Here is a 20672-nt window from a genome sequence, read left to right as displayed (position 1 = left end):
TAGAAACCATATAACTAAGGGGGATTATCTATGGGTGAGGTAGATCACTACACTCTCAGAACTTCATTACGGTTAATCCAAACTGAAACATGCAGCATTTCACTAACCCTTTTTTAACACTTCCTTTTTTGTTAATTAAAAAAAAACAAAAAACCTTTGCATTAGATCTGGTTGAAATTTTTTATACATGCAGTTTACTTAGAACCAGGGAATCCACAATGTTTGATACAATACCCTAATTAAAAACATTTAATATTTTTTGCCAGTGTCTATGTTTCTATTTTTTTGTTGTTGTTGTTTTGGTTTTACCTCTAGCAGTTTGCTTGCATGGAAATGCTTGGGTACATAAATATTTTGCTTCCCTAAAAGGTTTAAGCATGAGTTTCTAATCAAGAGACAGCAAAAGTGGGGACATGCTTCACACTGAATATGTATCTGTTTTGCACAGTAAAGTATGTTTAGTTAATATTTTCTAAAAGCTATAAGGGGTTGTCAATTCCCTGAGAAAGTCTAAAGAATTTGCTTTTATATTTCACAGAGTTTGGGTAGTGACTATTATTCTTATAAACCTATAGAGAACTCCTTACATTTTATTCACAAAAAAAGAATTAATCTACATAGAAGCTGTGGATTTAAATTATAGTTATCAGCTTGTTGATGAATTATTTCTTTGCTATGAGCACAAAGTAATGACTGCTACTCTCTATTTATACCCATTATATGTTTCTGAAGATATTTAGACGATCACTGGTGAAGCTTTTAAATATCTAATTTCACTAAATAATTAAGACTCTTTGATTAGACATAGGAATGTTATGTGTTCAAGTAATACTTTATATAATAATTATCTCAGTAGTCTTTTATTAGTCAAAAGTATTAATTAAAATATATTCACATGCATAAAATTAATGTAGATTAGTGACATTATCTCTTTGACATCTCCTAAATAATGTGACATATTACACGTATTTAGGGGTATGTGTATGGAACTCAATTTTTATTACAAATCTTTGATAAATTCTCTGGATTTGGAAACAGAACTGTAGCTGAAACCCAGCTCTATTGTTTGTCATTTGAGAGACTTTATAAAAATTGTTTAACTTCTCTAAATTTTGATATTCTTGTCTGTAACACTGGTCTAATAATTATAAACAGAGCCACTTGGAGAAATAAAAAAGAATGCTACACACAGAAAAAGCTTTGTAAATTGAAATTGTTTTACCTATTGGATTATGCTACATTTATTTCTTAAAATGAAATATTTTGTTTTACATGATAGTTACCATAAAATAATTTCAAAAGTTTTAAAAGATATCTCATTAGGTATAATGCAAATATTCCAAAATGTGAAAAAAAAATCTGAAATCCAAAACAATTCTGGTCCCAGGTATTTTGGATAAATACTCAACCTATATTTTAGATTTTCCTAAACACAAAATGTATTGATCTTACTCTAAAATGTAACAACTAGCCACATATCTGTGTCTGTTTTATGCATATACTCATTCCCACATTTGATTATTTAATCTTAACTCTGTTAAGTAGATTTATTATTCTGATGTTATTTATTAAGGAGTACTTCTATTATAAATTTTACTCAACAATAGATTAATATAGATGAAATAAACATACATTATACATTATAATAGATATTTAAGAAATCCAGTGCCACAAAAATATTTTGACAACTTCTTTGAGAGTGTAGAAACTAAAGGGCTTGTCTTAGTGGTTGATGATGATATATAATAGATTCATAATTCATCTTAAATTTTAGATATATCCATAATAATCAAAGAAATGTAAGTTAAATGAATTTTGTTCATATGTGGTATCTGGATTAATAGTTCTAAAACTTATTTGAGTTATTGGACACCTTCGAGAATTTGATGTAAAATATTGTCCTTTTCTCTTCAGAAAAGTATATGAACTCCCAGAGATTGGAAATTTAGCACAAAGTTTCAGAACAGTCCTGGATCTCTCTTGATCTATGGAACTTATATTAGGATACTGTGCTTGAGTAGTTGATTTTTATTTTAAAAAATAAGTTCACATTTGGATACAATTTAAAACACACAAAAATGAAAAAGAAAAATCCTTCTAGTCCCACCTGGAGGTATTCACTTTTTCCTTAACGTTTACCATGGTATCAAATATTTTTATACACTCACTTATAACTGCTTATTATATCACTCAACTGAAACATTATACTTTTGAACCAATTTTCTCACTGTTAACATTTAAAGTACAAACTACAATAAACTTATTTATATCTAATGAAAAATTTACAGAAGTGGAATTGCAGAATGAAAAGGTATGTACATTTTTAAAAGTTTTAGATTAAATTTCCCTCTGGATATGTTTTATCAACTTTCAGTACTATCAAGAGTTGATGGTCAAGTCCCCACTTCCCTGAGTCGTTGCTCCTACAATATTACTAGTTCTTTACAAGTTTTAAATATGAAATTTATAATTGTATTATAATTTAATGATTATTAGAGACACTTTAAAAAGTCAAGCTATGTCACCTATGAAACACATAGTAGCAAAGTAGCTATAACGACTAATTTTTGCAGTCACCACAAATGTGGCAGGAGAGTTTACGTTGCGGAAAGATAAGAAGTTAACTTTCTCTATTAGTTATACTTGGAGCTTTGAAGAGCAGAGATCTAAAAGGCAATTAAATACACAGATTTTAGTCAGAGGGCTAGAATTTGTATCTCAGTTTTAAGACATGCTATCTATGAAATCATGAGCAAATTATTTAATTGCTCTAAAATGTGTTTTATTTATTAATAATATTTTAGCTGGGAATAAGATTACAGAGAAGGTTAAAATATTGCTTATTACATAAAATTTTTGTGAAGGTTAAATAAAATATTGGAAGTTAGGATCTTAGCATGGTGCTTGGTACATACTAAGGACTCAATAAAAGTTTAATATTATTCCTTTTTTTTTATTGTACTGGTAGCCTCTTATGTGACATTAGTAATAACCTGAAACCAAAAGTTAAAAAAAAAATTATATACATCTTGGGTATTTTAACTTCAAAAAGATTTTCTATAGTACTTTGTATTTTGAATATTTTCTAAAGTCATTTTTTGAAGTTGATGTATAACAGGTCACATTTTAACATGTTAAAATGAATTCATAATTGCAAAGATGTGGAATCAACCCAAGTGTCCATCGATACATGAGTGGCTTAATAAATGAGGTATATGTATACCATGGAGTACTTATCAGCCATAAAAAAAAAAGGGGGAACTAATACCTTTTGTAACAACCTGGATGGATCTGGAGACCATTTTGCTAACAGAAGTATCACAAAAATGTAAAAAAAAACACCATGTGTACTCACTATTAAACTGGAACTAATTGATCAACACTTCTCTGCACATATGGAAGTAAAACTCAATGGAAATCAAGCAGGTGGTGGGGGGGGAAGGGATGGCTAACTTCACACCTAACTGATATAATGCACGCTATCTCCGTAGTGGATACACTTATAACATTGACTCAAACTGTACAAAAGTAATACATGTAACCAAAACATTTGTACCCTGTAGTATTCTGAAATTAAAAAATAAAAATAAAAACTAAAGAAAGATACCCCCCCAAAATAAAATAAAGTAAAATGGAGAACAAAAATGAACAACGTGGTGGGGAGGTTGTCTGTTTTGCCCCTATTTTTTTCTTATAGACCAAAGCATAGCATCCCATCCTCATACCCTCAACATTATCTTTTGTTACCATTTCCTTCTCTTCCATCCACTTATGTCCTCTTCTGAGCATTTTCAATCCACTACTCTAATCTCCTTAGGAAAATTTTTCTCACAACAATATACTGATCCATTCATGCTGAAAATTACGTTGCAGTTATTATTTATGCCACACAGGTTTATGTGGGATATTGTATTACCCTAATCACTAAATAGAGCCTGTTTTATAATTCTTAACTCCTCCACAAAGCTATTTCCTCGTGCTTCCTTGCATAACTGACAGTACCTAATAACATTCTGGACACTCAGTAAACATACCACAAAGTTGTTTGTTTTTTTTTTTTTGCTTTTGTTTCATGTATTTAAGCTAGCACCAACTACATATTCAGTCAAGAAAGTGTCGTCATCCTACAGCATCAGGCCCCTCATCACACTCGATGAATGGGATGTCATAGTATGTGATGTTATTGAATGCCCATTGGTTCACGGCCTCACGCAAGATTTCCTGGGACAGGCGGTGTGCATATTCAAGGACCACAATATTGGTCTCTGAGTGTTGCTTCCCTTCTTTGTTGACAGTAGCTGAAGAAGGCATCCTAGGTGGAAGGCTCCCTTCTGGCATAAAGCTTTCTTCACACGCATGCTGCTTCTCAGCTTCAAATGGTGTAGGAAATGGGAAAGTTTGCTTTGATTTCATACAACCCATGTTACACAGAGCTTTGACTAATGAAGGAAAGCAGTAGCAAAGACTATTTCAGCAGCATCTTTAGAAAATGAGAGTTCATCCACGTGATGTTGACCAGTGCTTTCCCTCTCCAGGTCACTTCAGTAATCGATGTTCCCTTTCAACACTCTTCACGTGTAGTGTTTATCATGTTCTTCTTTTGAACTACCATCTTCACTTACAGTTTCTGTTTCTTCCTGCTCCGTCCTGGGATCCAAGGCTTCTCCGTCGCCACCGCCCGCTCCGGCCATTTTTGTCCCCACAAAGTTGTTTTATTATAATTAAAAAATGATTACATTCACACATGTCATTTATTATTAAGGTGAATTTCTTGTGTTGAGGTAATTCTTGCACAGAAAAGGTTTCTATAAACAATGAATTTGATTGTAAACAAGGATGTAAAAGTAGATAGCAGATTATTATACGAAGTTATTATAGAGCAGCTTTTGATCTTTGCTGACAGAGTTTATGCTAAGAATACAGTTTATTTTTAGGAAAAGTATTAAAAATATTTTGCTTCATTTTGAAGGTTAAAAGAATAGAAAAGGTATATAAGCCCTGTTCTAAATTTTTTAAACAATAGCTAGATTTTCATTTTTCTTCTCCAAAAACCCATCTTTTTTGGGTTCTTTTACTCCCATTGTTTTTATGAAATATTTTTATTGTTATATTATATTAAAATGATATTCTTGTCAAAATTGACCCTTTGTAAATGATGATTAACAGTATTGTAAATATTAATTACAAATAGAGGAAACACTCATAGATATGTATTATTATATTGCTTTTGAGGAAATACAGCTTTCCCTTAGTTGGTTTTCCCTTTGCTATGTTTTTGTTTCTGTCTGTTGTCAGTTGGTCACATGTGAATCCACTGTGTAATATAGAAGCTCCAAAAGGCAAAAGACACTTTCAAAAATTATTTTCTCCAAAGACTAAAGTTAAAAAAAAGACATAATTAAAACAAAAAAATCTCACAGGCATGAGAAATATAAAGCATTTTAAGAAATATCAATAGATTTTAGAATAGCATTTGCAACTGTGAAATCCCTGGTGTGTTTCTCATAGGAATTTAATGGCTGCTATCTACAAATCCTGAAATAAAGTAAAAACCTTAAATTTATCACTTAGTAAAGTTACTATAAATCAATGCAAAGATAATGAAATTTAAGAAGGTTTAATATACTAAAGACTATATGAGCACAAACGTTTTTTATAGCGGGGCTGCCCAACAGCACTTTCTGAGACAATGGAAATACTCTATTCTGCAGTGTATGATGAGGTGACCACTAGCCACAGGTGGCTATTAAACAATCGAAATGTGGCTACTATACCTGAGAAAATGAATTCTAATGTCATCTAATGAGTCATATATATCTAGTGGCGAATGTATGGATAGCTCAGTCTTAGAGAAAATGAGGTCTTTGGACAAAGTATCAGTCAGATTCCTGGCAGGAAACAGATTGCACAATCCATAGGGTTTTACTAAAGAAAAAAATAATGACAGTATGTTGTGTTTTTATAACATATGTAAAAGTAAAATGTATGACAAAATAGCAAAAAGGATAGGAGGGAGTAACTGGAATTTTTGTAATGCTTTTAGCCTACAAAAAAGTAGTATAAAAGAGAGTCTTTCAACAAATGTCACTGGAACAATTGGATGCCCATAGTCATTAAAGTTGACCTTGATGTATACCTCACAGCACGTATAAAATTAACTCAAAATAGATCATATTTCTAACTATAAAATTTAAAACTATACAACCTTGAAATAAAAAATAAAGAAAGAGAAAAATAAAACCTTTGAAACTAAAAAAAAAAAAAAAAAACAAAAACAAACTATACAACTTCTATTAAAAATCCATAGGAAAAAATCTTTTTGTTTTTTGTTAGACAAAGAGTTTTTGGATATGATATAAAAAGCACAGCTCAGAAAAGAAAAAAATGGACTTGGTAAAATTTAATTTTTTTACTCAAAAAGATCTAACTAAGACTCGAAGAAAGAGCCATATATAAATGTACATATGGAGTTAAGAAAATAAAAATGGGATAGTGAAACACTCCACTGGCTAAACCACTATGAGGCAGAAATTAGTCCAGGAAAGACATTACCTTCCTTTAACCACCTGCCTCAACTAACCTGTTTTTGCTTCCCTGCTGGAACCCAGAGGGTGAGGGAGCTTGGGTGATGAAGTCAGACTGTCAGGGCACACAACAGGAAAAGGAGGACGGCCCTATACAATTTATCCATGTAACAAAAAACACGTGTACCTCCTATATCTATCAAAATAATATTTTAATAAAGAAGAAGGAGGATAGCAAATGGATTGGAGGAAATACCCCTCAGATTCTACTCTCTTTACCACTTAGCTTATATTTTATCCCTTCTTTAATTTAGAAAAAGAAATGCATTCCCAACACAGAAGAAATACAAAGTCATGGTTATAGGCACAATATCTTTGCAAGGTAATGTCAATTCAGTCATCGTCCAACCTGGATCTTAGTCTATACAGAAGGTCTAGATATGTCACTCTTTTCCAGAGCTCATTCCCCCTGATAAATGGCCAAAACTCCCTCTGGAGAAGGCTTGGGGAAGGTATATTATGTATACTTATTGCCATGTTACAGTTTTTCAAAGTAACCAGACTCTTTTCAGTTGACGTGTTGCAGGTCTGTAAACTGACTTAGGTCTAGGGCTAGGTTAAGGGGCTGTGAAACCCCAAGGGTGACTTCGTTAAGATTTATCCTTGTCATGCATAGGTGTTTTATCTCATATTTGATCCACAATTCTTGGTAAATATTTTTATATTGATAACTTTGGCCTAGTCTGGTGTTATAATTCCTTCTTTTTGGTATAACGTCATTATAGATGTATATCATCTTGGTATAACGTACGACATCTTGGTATAACATCTTTAGACCATTTCCCAACACTCCCCTTTAGCTCTTGCCAAATAAAATTGGCAAAGGTCCTGCAACTATCTCAGTGTATACGGTTGCTTCTTTTCTTTCTGGTTAACACTTCAGATCTAACTCTCATGTGCGACAAGACTGGAGGCAATTAAAGATGATGAAGGTGGATCTTGAGGAAAATCAGCGTACTATTTTTGAGGTAACTGCCCAAAGTGAAGTCATTAAAACGTTTTATTGCAAGGAAGATTGGTTCCTTGAAATAAAGGAAAGGAACTGCTTCCACTGGCAAGAACAATTCAGGACTTTTGGATTAGAAATTTCAGCTTTGTCTGTTTTTGCCCTAATATCATGGTTTCACTCCTTCTCCCAAGTTTTCTTTCTTTAGCATAAGCAATTTAGCAAGTTGCACCTTTCACAAACATTGCAATTCTTTGTCCCTACATTTAGGACTCAGGCTTTGTCCTCAGGCATGTCTGGCCTATGCTACCCCAAATAAGGGATTATTTTAAGACTGCCATTAAGATTTTCTGGACCTCCACTTGTAACATGAATTGGGAGTTCAAAGTTTTAAACATATATTTATCTTTGTGCAAACTCTCTAGAACAGTCAGAAACAATTTTGTCCCATTCCATAACCTTTGCAATTACTCTTAAGTGCCAAAGATAATTAATCAGTCAATCCTTGTGCTCCATCAGTAATTCATTTCACATCATCCTAGTGAGCCATTGAGAACTGTGATGCCACTCTATCACAGATTGCTATGTTCCATTTACCCCAACAATGAGGTTATCCATCTGCTCACAAATACGAGAGAAACCAATCCCAGGATCCTACTCATGATACCAGTTACTGTATCAGTTAGGGTTGTGGCAGAAAACAGATGGTATACTCAGAATGGCTTTGCTAAAAATAATTTAAAGAAGGCAGAGTTAAGTCAACCAAAAAAAGATGGTGAGGCACCTAGCAAGTAATTATAGGGAAATCCTGGAGGGAACAGCAGAGAGAATGCGGTGCATCTGGAGAGACCTAGACCAGTTGGAGAAGAACCACTCAACAGGTGCTATAGCTAAAGAAAGCAGCTGCCTTGACCTCACTCACCTCCATCATCTATTTCCTTGCTGGTGCCTCCCATTTACGAAACTCAGCCAAAGCCAAAAGACCAAGAAGTCCTGTTGCCACAGTCTGTGGTTGATGGTGGTCAGCCTCAGAATACAGAGCAAAGCAGGGCAGAGTAGAGAAGAGAGAGAGGACAACAGGAAAAAATAAATATAAACAGTTTCAAAGAATCACAAGCAATTTCTGAAGGACCAATATGTTAACTTCTCTTGTGACTACGGATTTTAAAGGTAAAATTTTGAGGAACTGACTTAGCAAATGGGCATTACAAAATATCCTAAATGCCAACCTGGAGTGCCTTGTCCTTCCACATGAAAATTATTAGGACTTGAAAACCAATATGTCACATTCTGTGATGAGGCCAGTGCATTATTATTGTAAGTGAAAGTAACTGTAAAATGCATAAGATTCAGTTTATCAGGAAGTTAATATCAATTATACAATTGTATATAAATAATAATAAACATAAGCATAAAAATAATACAATAATTATTTTTCTTTGAATATGTTTTATTTGTGAGCATATAGTAGTATCTAATTATGGTTTAATCTTCATTTCCCAGATTACTAATTATATTGAGTACTTTTTTTCATATGCTTATTTATCAATGATGTATCTTCTTTGATGAGATATCTGTTAAATCATTTGCCAATTTTATATTGGGTTGTTTGCTTTCCTATTGTTGAGTGACAAAGGCTCTTTTCATATTTCTAAAATATAACTGTGTCTAAATAGATAAGTAGATAGAGGTTAAGGTATAAATATAGATGTAGATATTTATAATCACATCTATGTTTGCATATATATATATATATATATATATCTCAAATATTTTCTCTCACTCTATGACTTGCCTTTTCATTTATTTAAAAGTCTCTTTCAGAGACATGGTGGTTTTATTTACATAAAATTTGTCACATTTTTTTCTTTTATGAATCATGGCTTTCTTCTAGCAAAAAGTATTTGCTTAACCCAAAGGTTTTCTCCTATGTTTCCTTTTAGAGTTTTTTTACTCTTAGGTATTATATTTTGATCTTTGTTCTGATTTGAGTATACTTTTGCTTATGGTTTGAATATTAATTTATTTCCAAGCATATATACAGGTATTATAGCACCACTTATTGAAAAGAATATAATTCTTGTTGGTGAATTAACCTGGAATATTTGTAGAAAAATCAATTGAAAATATAGGTGTGAGCATACTTGAAAACTCTGCTTTGAATCATTTGTCTATCCATATTATCAATACCACACAATTTTGATTACTGTAGCTTTATATTTTGTCTTGAAATCCAGTAATGCAAATTCCTCATCTTTGCATTTCCACATAATCTTTATAATTATGTTATATTAATACATTTTTATACAAAGCCTACTGGGATTTTGGTTGTTATTGCATGAAATCTATAAATACATTTAGTGAGAATTGACATAGTTATATTGATACTCTAATAAACATATAGTAATATATTTCTTCATTTATTTAAATCTTCTTTATTTCAAAACTGTTTTAGTTGTCAGTGTACAGATCTTACATATACTTTATTTAATTCATCCCTAAATGTTCTTGGTTTTGGATGCTATTGTAAATGGTAGTTTTGAAAGTCACAATTCATCATTGTTTGTGGTCAGTATGCACAAATACAATTGATGTTTTGTATATTGACTTTCAATTCTGTAATTTGTCTTAATTCACTTAGATTCACTTAGTACTAATTGCTTTTTGTGAGATTTCTCAGGCTTTTCTATAAACCTCATCATTTTTTTTGAAAATAAAGACAATTTTATTGTAAGGGTTTTTTTCTTTTTTTACACTTGAAATGACTTTTATTTTCTGTTCTTGCCTTATTGAATTGAGTAGAACCCCAATTCAGTATTGACTAGAAATGATGAGACTGAACATCCTTGTTTCTGATTGTACAGAGAAAGCACTCAGTTTGTTTGCTAATCATTAACTGTGATGTTAGCTACAAGTTTTTCATAAATATTCTTTATCAAGTTGAGAACGTGCCTTTCCTTTTCTTCCTCATTTGCTAAGATTTTATTGTGGACAGTGTTGAATTTTATCAAATGCTTTTTCTATTTATTGAGTAATTTATTGTTTTTTAGTCTTTAGTATGGAGCATTGCATTAATTCTTAATTATTAAACCTGCTTTGCTTACCCAGGATTATCCCCATTTATCTTTTTCTCCCCAGCATTATTTAAGATTTTCTTTTAGTTAAGGTTTTCAGAAATTTGAATTTGGTATGCCTAGATCTGATTTTTCTTTATGTTTCTTCAGTTTAGATTTTGATAAGCTGCTCAGATCTGTGGATTTAATTATAAATTTTGGGAAATTTTTGATCGTTTTTTTTTCCCCAAGTTATTTTTGTGCCCCTTCTTTTTCTTCGTCTTCTGGTACTCAATTATATGTGTGTTTAACTGCTTGATTTTGCACCACATGTAACTCATACTCTCTCTATTAATTTCAGGTTTTTTTCTCTGTGCTGCAGTTTGGATAGTTTGCTATGTTTTCAAGTATACTTATCTTTTTTTCTGTGATATCTAATTTGATTTTAAATCCATTTAGTGAATTTTTATTTTGGATATTATATTTTTAATATCTAAAAGTTCCCTTTGGTCCTTTTTTATATTTTTCATTTCTTTCCTCCTTATGTTTATGTTTCCTTTGAGCTAATCTGTAATAGCTGTTACAATGGCTTGTCTGCTAATTCCATCATTTCTATTATTCCAGATCTACCCCATCACTGACTTCAATCCTGATTATGGATCACATTTTTCTTCTTCTTTATATGCCTAGTTATATTCAGTGCCAGATATCCTGAATCTGTTCTTGAGAATCTGGATTTTGTTGTCTTTCTTTAAAAAGTGTAAGTTGTTTTGGCAAACAGTGAATTTACTTGAGGTTTAGTGTACTCCTTTAGAGAATGGCTTTTAAGCTTTATTTAGGGAGGGTTTAGAGTAGAATTTTCTCTAAGGTATGATTGTTCTGGGATCTCATCTGAATATCCCATGACTTTACAAGTTCTCTCCTCTCTCACTTGCTAGAACTGGAAGGCTATGTGAGATTTGTTCTGTTTATGGCTCTCAAGTAGTTGCTATTTACATCCATCATCTTGTGGAGTTTTACCTCATAAACATGTAAATTAGTGTATAACCAAAGACTCCAGGGGACCCTTGTACAAATTTCTGGAGCCCTCTCTTTATAGCTCCTTTCTCTCTGGCTATTTGTTATATAAATTCCAGGCATGTCCATTATCCTTCACCTCAATCTCTATCTCCTCAACTCAGACAGACAAGCAGCCTCCACTTTTGTGCTCCTTCTTGGCACTAAGGTCAAGAAATTGCCTCCAGGCAGAAAGCCAGAAAATTATAGAAATTACCTCTTTTCCAGAAGAAAATTATGTCTCTTTTCCAGGAATCATGGGTCCATGCTGCCTGTTGCCCAGTGCCTAAAAATATGTGTTTATATATTTTGTCAAGTAGTATAATTGCTTAGAGTTGTTTACAGGTATATTTAATGGGAAAGAAACCCTCAAAATAGAAGTCTCCCCACCTTCATTTTTAACCTTATGCTGTTTCCTTCCCTGCTATTTACCTTGTCTCTTATGTCACTACCTGATTTTATGATTTCCATTCTCTTCCTAAGTATTTGTAACCTAAAATTATTCAGTGCCTAGGATGTGTTATGATCTATCTGTGTGGTTTACACATACTGCCTAATCTAACTAAATGCTTTTTAATTCTTGATATATAGTCTACACATGAAATTACTAACTGTTTTTCTAATTATAATTCTCATATAAATGCTATCGAACAGCAAATGGTTGTTTTATTTGAAAATAATTTAAAAGATGAATTATATATTAGCCTTTTTTAAAAGAGGAAAAGTAGAATATTGGACAATATGATTGTGGCTGTCTTAAACTCTCTGTTCTGAAGTGGAAAGCTGTACATCGTAATTTTAATATGACCTAAATGTCTGTCACTTTTTTCCATGTCTTATTCATCTGCTAAATGTAGCTGTTTTTAGAAAAATCATCCTTGGGTAATGGCAGCCTCTTTTAATGACTGATGAAAAATCACCAGATAATTTTAAAATTCTAAAAAGAGATCTATTTTTTATTGTTTCATTATATTTAGTCTATTCTCCATATAATAGTAAACATTTTATTAGGTGGTTCTTCTATGAAGGAAAAACTACTAAATTTAAAATTATGTAAAATGTTCATAATAGAATCATAAATCAGATTATATTTTGTTTTCAAACCAAGTATAGATATTTGTCCATTGTGTGGAATAAGTACCTCTTAATACACTGCTCATGTGTTCTTTCTTCTTAAATGTAACTCCACAGGGACTAAAAAAATTTATTATATTTCTATCTAACTCAATACTTGTATCAGCAAATATTCTAACCCAAACAATTCAATTAATCCTTAAGAATCTTAAATTAGTTCAGTGTTTCTCTCTCTTTCTCTCTCTTTCTGTCTCTGTGTCTCTTTCTTTTTTCTTATATGCTTATGTTTACTGAATGCTTTATTGAATTTGGCATCCAATGCCTGCAAAGATTTTACGGTAGTGAATTAATTATATTTTCTAAAATCTGGGTACTTCTTATGATCATTTGGCATCCCTGGTGACTGCCATCTGTGAAAACTTTCAGGAATTAATTTCTTGCTTATCTTTTTAATTCAATAAATCATAATCTGGCCTAAAATAAATTGCTTGGAAACCCTTTGTTTCAATTATTTTTCAACCATTTTAAAGTTAATTTTTAGATTTTTGACCTATTAGTACTCTATTGACTCCTCATTTTGGGGGAAATGAACAAACAGTATAGTAACTTTTGGTACATATACTCATTTTTCCCACTACTGTGAAAGCAAAAATGTTGTTATAGAGTGCATTGATCTGGGTTTTATTGTTACTAAAACTGCAAGAAGATTCTAATAATACCACATTCATTGACTGCTTGGCTTTGTGTCAGGGACCTCAAGGACAGTATAATCAGGGAGCCATGATCAATCTGATTATCACTTCACACAATCAACACTGCATTTATTGTGCATTCTAGTGATAAGAACTCTCTATTAACATGTTGTTATCAAGGTGTCAGACAGAGTTAAATTTAATCTCATGGCAGTCATTGACTATATGTGGGCCCCTGGGCAAGTCATGTAACTCTCAGAGCCCCAGTTTCCTTCTTTGTTAAATGGAAATAATGATCCTGCCTAGGAAGATTACTGTGAGGGCCAAATTAAGTAATATATATATAGAGAGAGTGCCTAATACATTTTTTTAGCAGATGGGAGATGGCTCAACAAATAGTAATTACTATTGTCATCATTATTCTTTTCTACAATAAAATAATTGAAATTTAAAATAATGATATCAAGCTACTACAACCCTCTAATTATGAAAAATTACATTGTATGAACTACAGTTTTGGTGCCAGATATATGCTATTTTCTTATAGTTCTTATTTTTTGAAAACTGCTATTTGATATAGCATGTGTCTTTATATTTAGTCAACAAGTGGAAATAATTCCCTTTACATAAAAGCTATTGGGTTTTATTCTGTTTGAATATTCTTTTCTTAAGTAGAGCTTTAAGAAGTATACTCAATTATTATTTTGTTAATATTTAATCTCTACCTTTTTAAAATATAAGTTGTTTTAGGATTAAAGCATTTATTAGGTAATTTTAAACTTCAACTATAAGTGGTTAACTATTAATTAATTAGAGCTTAGTCTATGACAATGTGCCAAGAAGTTGACGTGGCACATTGTTGACATTTTTTTCTATTTTTTAAAATTTAGTTTTTAAATTGACAAATAAAAATAGTATATATTTATTGTGTATAACATGTTGGTTTGAAATATGTATACATTGTGGAATGGCTAATGAGATATCATCTTAAACCTGTTAGAATGGCTATTATCAAAAAGACAAGAGATAACAAGTGTTAGGATATGGAGAAAAGGGAACCCTGATACCCTGTAGTGTGAAGGTAAATTAGTTCAGCTATTAAGGAAAATAGCATAGAGATTCCTCAAAAAATTAAAAATAGAACTACCATATGATCCAGCAATTCCACTATTGGCTGAACATCCAAAGGAAATGAATTCAGGATGTCAAAGACATATCTGCACTTCCATGTTCAGAACAACACTATTCACAATAGCCAACATATAGAATTAACCTAAGTGTCCATCAACACATGAATAAGGAAAATGTGGTACAGATACATATATATGTAATGGAATACAATTAAGCCTTAAAAAAAAAAGAAGGAAATCTTTTCATTTAACCATCTACATGAACCTGGAGGGCATTAAATGAATTGGCAGGCACAATTAGAAAAATACTGCACTATCTCACCTACATGTGGAATCTAAAAATGTTGAGCTCACAGAAGCAGAGAGTACAATGGTGGTCACCAATGGTGGGGCCTGGGCTAGGATTGTGGAGATGTTGATCAAAGGATATAAAATTTTAGTTAGACAGAAGAAAAATAAGTTCAAGTGATCTAGTGTACAGCACGGTGACTACAGGTAGTAACAATATATTATATTCTTGAAAATTGCTAAGAGTTGATTTTAAGTGTTCTTACCACAAAAATAATAAATATGTGAGGTAATGTGCATGTTAGCTTGCTCAATAGCCATTATCTCATTTATTTAATCATTAACACAGTACTTTTATGTTAATAATGAATGCTATTTATATAAAAGAAAATGAAAATATCGGGACCTTACTGTCTTAGAGAATTGAAAAATCTACATAATAATTAATATTGTTCAAAATAAAGAAAACATCTGAATGATTACTATAGTGATCTAATTCATTAGATATTAGAGGCCTAAAATGAATATAGAGCATTCTATGAAAATCATATAATAAATATCTGATGAATCTTTTGATTTATTCTTTTTAGAAAGTAGTCATAATAGTACTTTTATATATTCAATAGCCTGTTTTCAAATATTTTATTGTATTTCATATTTCATTTTGCACCCTCTCATCTTTTTGTTGAATATCTTTTCTCTACGAAATTTTCTTATGGTCATAAAAAATCTTTAGTGCATATATTAAGAATCTCTTCTGTTACTTATGCCTCCTTATAGACATTTGACATGTAGAATTCACGTGTGTGTGTATTTAAGGCAGTCACATTATGTAATAGATAACAAATGCTTAATTGTCAAGCAATACTGTCAACAATTCGCCAAGTACATTCTTTACATTTGTTGTCACAAGCTGATGACTTTAGTCTTCTTCTGTCACAAGATCAAACATCTATTATCCCCTGTACTTTTCTCTTTAATTTTTCTGCTCTTCTTTGTAGTAAATCAGCAGCATGATACTTTCTATTCATACTGAGCTACACTTTACTAAAGTGTATTATCTCACAATGTTTCTCCATACAAGAAACCATCTGGTTACAAGAAACAATCTTATGTACAAAGAATAAACAATATATAATGTCACAGAAGCCCCTGATTAAAGGATACTTCAGAATTTATTTAACACAGTCTTTAAAATTTTTAAAATTTATTTATTAATTGTCTCAACAAGTAGCTGTATATCCCCTACTTTAACATTAAAGTCTGGGTCTAAAAGAGTAGTCCATTTTCATTTTCACTGAGCTCAAATTGTCATAAATTTCTTTCTTACACTGACTCAGGTGAACCTCTAACTGTTGGCCTATGTTCATGACAGGGAATACATGTTCAGTATTTCAAAATACACCTGGCTTGCCACTTGAGTTTGATTATTTGCCACCTCCTCAAATTCTTTCTTTTATCTTATATGGCTCCTTCCAGCCCCTATAACTACACATAGAGTAATACATAAAATACACACACTGGCTGATATTCTTCATCCTCAGATCACATTTAAACTTTGCTTTCCTCTGCTCTTGGCTTTCACTACATTATCCATGGTCTTCTCTTTCCATCCTCGGCTATTTCACTTGGCTTTGATGCCCATCATAACCATCTGACTGATGTCTTGGTTGTTGTTGATGGTTAGTCTCACTTCCTAAAAATCATCTCCTTTTGGGACCCAATAGATACTGCCCTTCCTGCTATGACTATTGTCAAGACCACCTGTCTTCGCCTGGTCCTTTGTCACTTCTCACATTGTATGTGTGGTGCCTCATAGACGTTCCTATTTTTGCTTCTAGTGTGGGTTATTTTCCTATTGGACATACCTGCCTGCTTATGGAAGCCAAGATGCCATGGAATGCCGTTTCCATTTTCCTGGCTATCCATGTAGCATAACTTTCTTGATACTTCGTTTTCAGTGGATTGTCTTCTATAATAATTTTTGTACACCTGTTCCTTGCCTCTCACCAGAAAGTGATTTTTTTTTTTTTTTTTTTTTGAGACAGAGTCTCATTCTGTTGCCCAGGCTAGAGTGAGTGCCGTGGCGTCAGCCTAGCTCACAGCAACCTCAAACTCCTGAGCTCAAGCGATCCTCCTGTCTCAGCCTCCCGAGTAGCTGGGACTACAGGCATGCGCCACCATGCCCGGCTAATTTTTTCTATATATATTTTTAGCTGTCCATATAATTTCTTTCTATTTTTTTTTTAGTAGAGGTGGGGTCTCGCTCTTGCTCAGGCTGGTCTCGAACTCCTGAGCTCAAACGATCCGCCCACCTCGGCCTCCCAGAGTGCTAGGATTACAGGCGTGAGCCACCGCGCCCGGCCAGAAAGTGATTTTTAATCTGGGGAAAAAAAAAAAAAAAAAACTTCACTAGGTTTGATACAGACTAGTCTATTATAGGGCTAAAAATAAGGATATCTGATCTGAGTGCTTTTACTATTAATAATTCTCTTAGTTAGTATTTGAAATGTGGAAATGTAAATACATCCTTCAGAACATTACTCCTTTCTAGAAAGAAATCATATCTATCTTAGCTGTCTGAATATGAAGTTGAGGAGGTTTAACCAAAATTGCTTTAATTCATCAAAAAATTAAAATGTATAAGGAACAAATGAAGGAGTTAAGGTTCAAGTTGTTCCTTACTGTCTATTAGTGATACTGCTGTTTATACTGGAAAATTATGTTGATAAAATATTTTGATCCATATCAGAAAATAAATGAAAGCATGACATTAATTTTAAAATAATGATATGTAAAAAGAGAATATTTTGTGAATTTAGCACACTGCTTTCAATGGGAATATTATATTTGCTACTCAAAATTAAGTTTCATATAGTTTTGGGAAGAGGATTAACAGTAACAATGAATCAATGGACCTGTGTATGGAAGCTGCTATTACAAAGTACCACAAGACTGATTGGCTTAAAAAACAGAAATGTATTGTCTCTCAGCTTTGGAGGCTGGAAGTTGAGCTCAAGATGTCAAAGTATTTGCCTTCTTGGTGTAGCTTATGTGACTCTAGTGCTTAACAGCTCCTGGTGAAGCTAGTATTCTTATTCAGTTCTGCAGTTTTAGAATACCTTTTGTTGTTGAAGATGTGAATGAAGCGTGCATGTACATTGACTGTTGAATTCACTTTTGTGCCATTTTTGTAAATACAATGGTTTTGCACAACCTCAAAAAAAAAAAAAAAAAAAAGTGTTGGCAGGGCCATGCTCACTCTGAAGGTACTAGCAGAACAACTTCTGGGCCCAGCTCCTGGCAGGTCCTTGGCTGTGGCAGCAAAACTCCAGTCTTCACATGGTGTTTTCTCGGGCGCATGCTGCTCTGCGTCCAAATATTCTCCTTTTTGAGGACACCAGTCATATTGAATTAGGGCCCTCACTAACGACCGCATTTTAAATTAAACTAATTACATATGTAAAAGCCATATTGCTAAATAAGGTTATATTCTGAGGTGCTGAAGGCTAGGACTCCAACATATATTTTTTGAGGGAAAACAACTGAACTCATTACAGAGAGTAGTATGGCTCTTTGAAAATAATAATTATTAAGTTCTAATGGGATTCCTTGTCCTATTCCTAAAAGCCTGCAAGAAATATGCTTGCTGGTTAAAAAAGAAAATGGAACACACAAATTTGTTCTCCAAAGAATCAAGAGATAGTTTTGTAGACTCAATGGTCTCTTATACACATTGTTCAATTGGGGTTATACCCCGTTTGTCAGATTTTATTATTCTGGATAGAATAGCAACCCTTAAGCTGTAAAAACTGGGCAACCACTGATCAGTTATTATTGAATTTAGTTTATTTTTCATTTTGGAAAACATTTAGTATATAAAACTTTTTTTATAAAGTGAGTACATATGATTTTCATTTTTAAAAGTTAGAAAATAAATTATAGATTGATCTTGTCAAAGGATGTTAATTTCCAAGTTCTATTTTATAATTTAAAAAATACTCTAATAGCTCTTACATTTGGCTGAGAAGAGTTTTAGGAGAAATAAAATAGATATATGTACATCTGAAAAGATCATTCTGAATTGAAGATATCCTCAATAGACATTGGTGGGAAATGTTGATGTTATTTTTAGGTTAGATCAAGTTTGACTAAAAATATATGAATGCATATCTATAAACAACTCATTAAAACCAATATTCCTATAGTCAATTTTACCTTTATTCTCTCAGCAATATTAGAAATGACATTTTGGCTATGCTCATCCATGGTTACCTAGACAATTATTTTAAACAAATTTCCTAAGTCTGTTCATTGTTTTGGAACTTTAGAAATACAGCTTATTCAGCAGCAGAAAATACAAATTATTTATAGTAATAATTCTGTCATTATGAAAATCCTCCAGATATTAGAGGAAGAGCATTATAGATTGACTTTCTCAATTTCAACCCATTATTTCTAATAGCACTTTCCAAAGTACTGATTATATTGTTTTTAAAATTATCATAAATATCACTTATTTTGAAAATTATAATAGTAATAGTGTTAGGTTAATGATACCTGGCATTTTTCATAATCAGTGGACCATGAGAGTTAAAAACAAGGAAAAACAACTAGTCTTCAAACTTAATAACTATTACTTGAACAACAAAAAAATTGGATCTTTCAGATATTTTTTAAAAATTTAATAAAATGCAGTTTTCAAAGAGGAGATACATGTAATTCACAATTACATAAAATATATTTCTCTCAGGACCTCTACCAGTAAAACATAAATAAATGTATAAAGTGCATAAATAAATATATTTATTACACGGTTGGATGTTACTTAAAACATACCCAAGCTTTATGCTCATAAGATTGGGTCAGGGCTTGGTGAAAGAATCCGAATATTGTTCTTCGCTATCTTTGCCATCTACTATCCTTCGATGATGTCAAAACATTCAGTATTCCCAGGCTTAATCTGGTCATTTGTAAAATGGTAGGATGCTTTCTAATTTGCCTTCCAAATATTAAATTTTGTGATGCTATTTTCTAATTAAAGTGAATAGAGACTTGTGATATGGTGAAATATATGTTTGGTCTTCTACCCTTTTTCTTGGGGTAGAAGATCCTAAAATTCTTAGAATCTCCTAAATGATGTCTTTTTAGTATGATAACAAGTTGACTGGTGGCTGGTAACTTCAAGGGGGGCGGGGGGGCTGGTCACCAGCAAGACCAAGCAGGATGAGTGGATTGGTGCTTTCCCACCTCCCAACCTCCAGAGAGGGGAGAGAAGCTGAAGGTTAAATTGATCACAAATGGCCAATGGTTTAATCAATCGTGCCTACGTAATGAAACCTTCATAAAAAAACCCAAAAGGGATGGGTTCTGAGAGCTTCTGGATAACCAAACACATGGAGGTTGCTGGAACTTGTAGAGGTTTCTGGAGGCTGGCGTGCTAGGGCAAGGCATGGAAGCTCTGTTTCCCTTTCCTATACCCCGCCCTATGCATCTCTTCATCTGTATCCTTTGTAATAACCTTTATAACAAACCAGTAAAAATCAGTGTTTTTTTAAGTTCTGTGAGCCACTCAAACAAATTAATAACCCAAAGAGGGGGTCAGGGAACCCTGACTTGAAGCCAGTCAGTTGATCAGAAGTTCCAGAGTCCTGAACTTGCAACTGCTGTCTGAAGGGGGCTCAGTCTTGTGGGAAAGAGCCCTCAACCTTTGGGATCTGACACTATTTTCAAATAGGTAGATTGTGTCAGAACTGAATTGGAGGACACCCAGCTGGTGTCTGAAGCAGAATTGCTTGTTTGCTTGGTGTGTGGGAAAAAACTCCATGCATTTGATCACAGAAGTCTTG

The 20672-nt window shown here is 32.7% G+C and overlaps 1 protein-coding gene across 1 annotated transcript; it reads right to left on the bottom strand.

Annotated features, from left to right (window-relative positions):
* Positions 1-4070: 4070 nt before the first annotated feature.
* Positions 4071-4582, bottom strand: C18H2orf88 (chromosome 18 C2orf88 homolog). The gene has a single exon (XM_069493459.1). It carries the CDS (start codon positions 4420-4422, stop codon positions 4120-4122), a length of 303 nt encoding a protein of 100 aa, XP_069349560.1. The 5' UTR covers positions 4423-4582; the 3' UTR covers positions 4071-4119.
* Between the last annotated feature and the right edge of the window lie 16090 nt (positions 4583-20672).

The sequence above is a fragment of the Eulemur rufifrons genome, chromosome 18 (genome assembly GCF_041146395.1).
Source record: "Eulemur rufifrons isolate Redbay chromosome 18, OSU_ERuf_1, whole genome shotgun sequence".
Taxonomy (NCBI): domain Eukaryota; kingdom Metazoa; phylum Chordata; class Mammalia; order Primates; family Lemuridae; genus Eulemur; species Eulemur rufifrons.
This window is presented reverse-complemented; position numbering and strand designations above follow the sequence as displayed.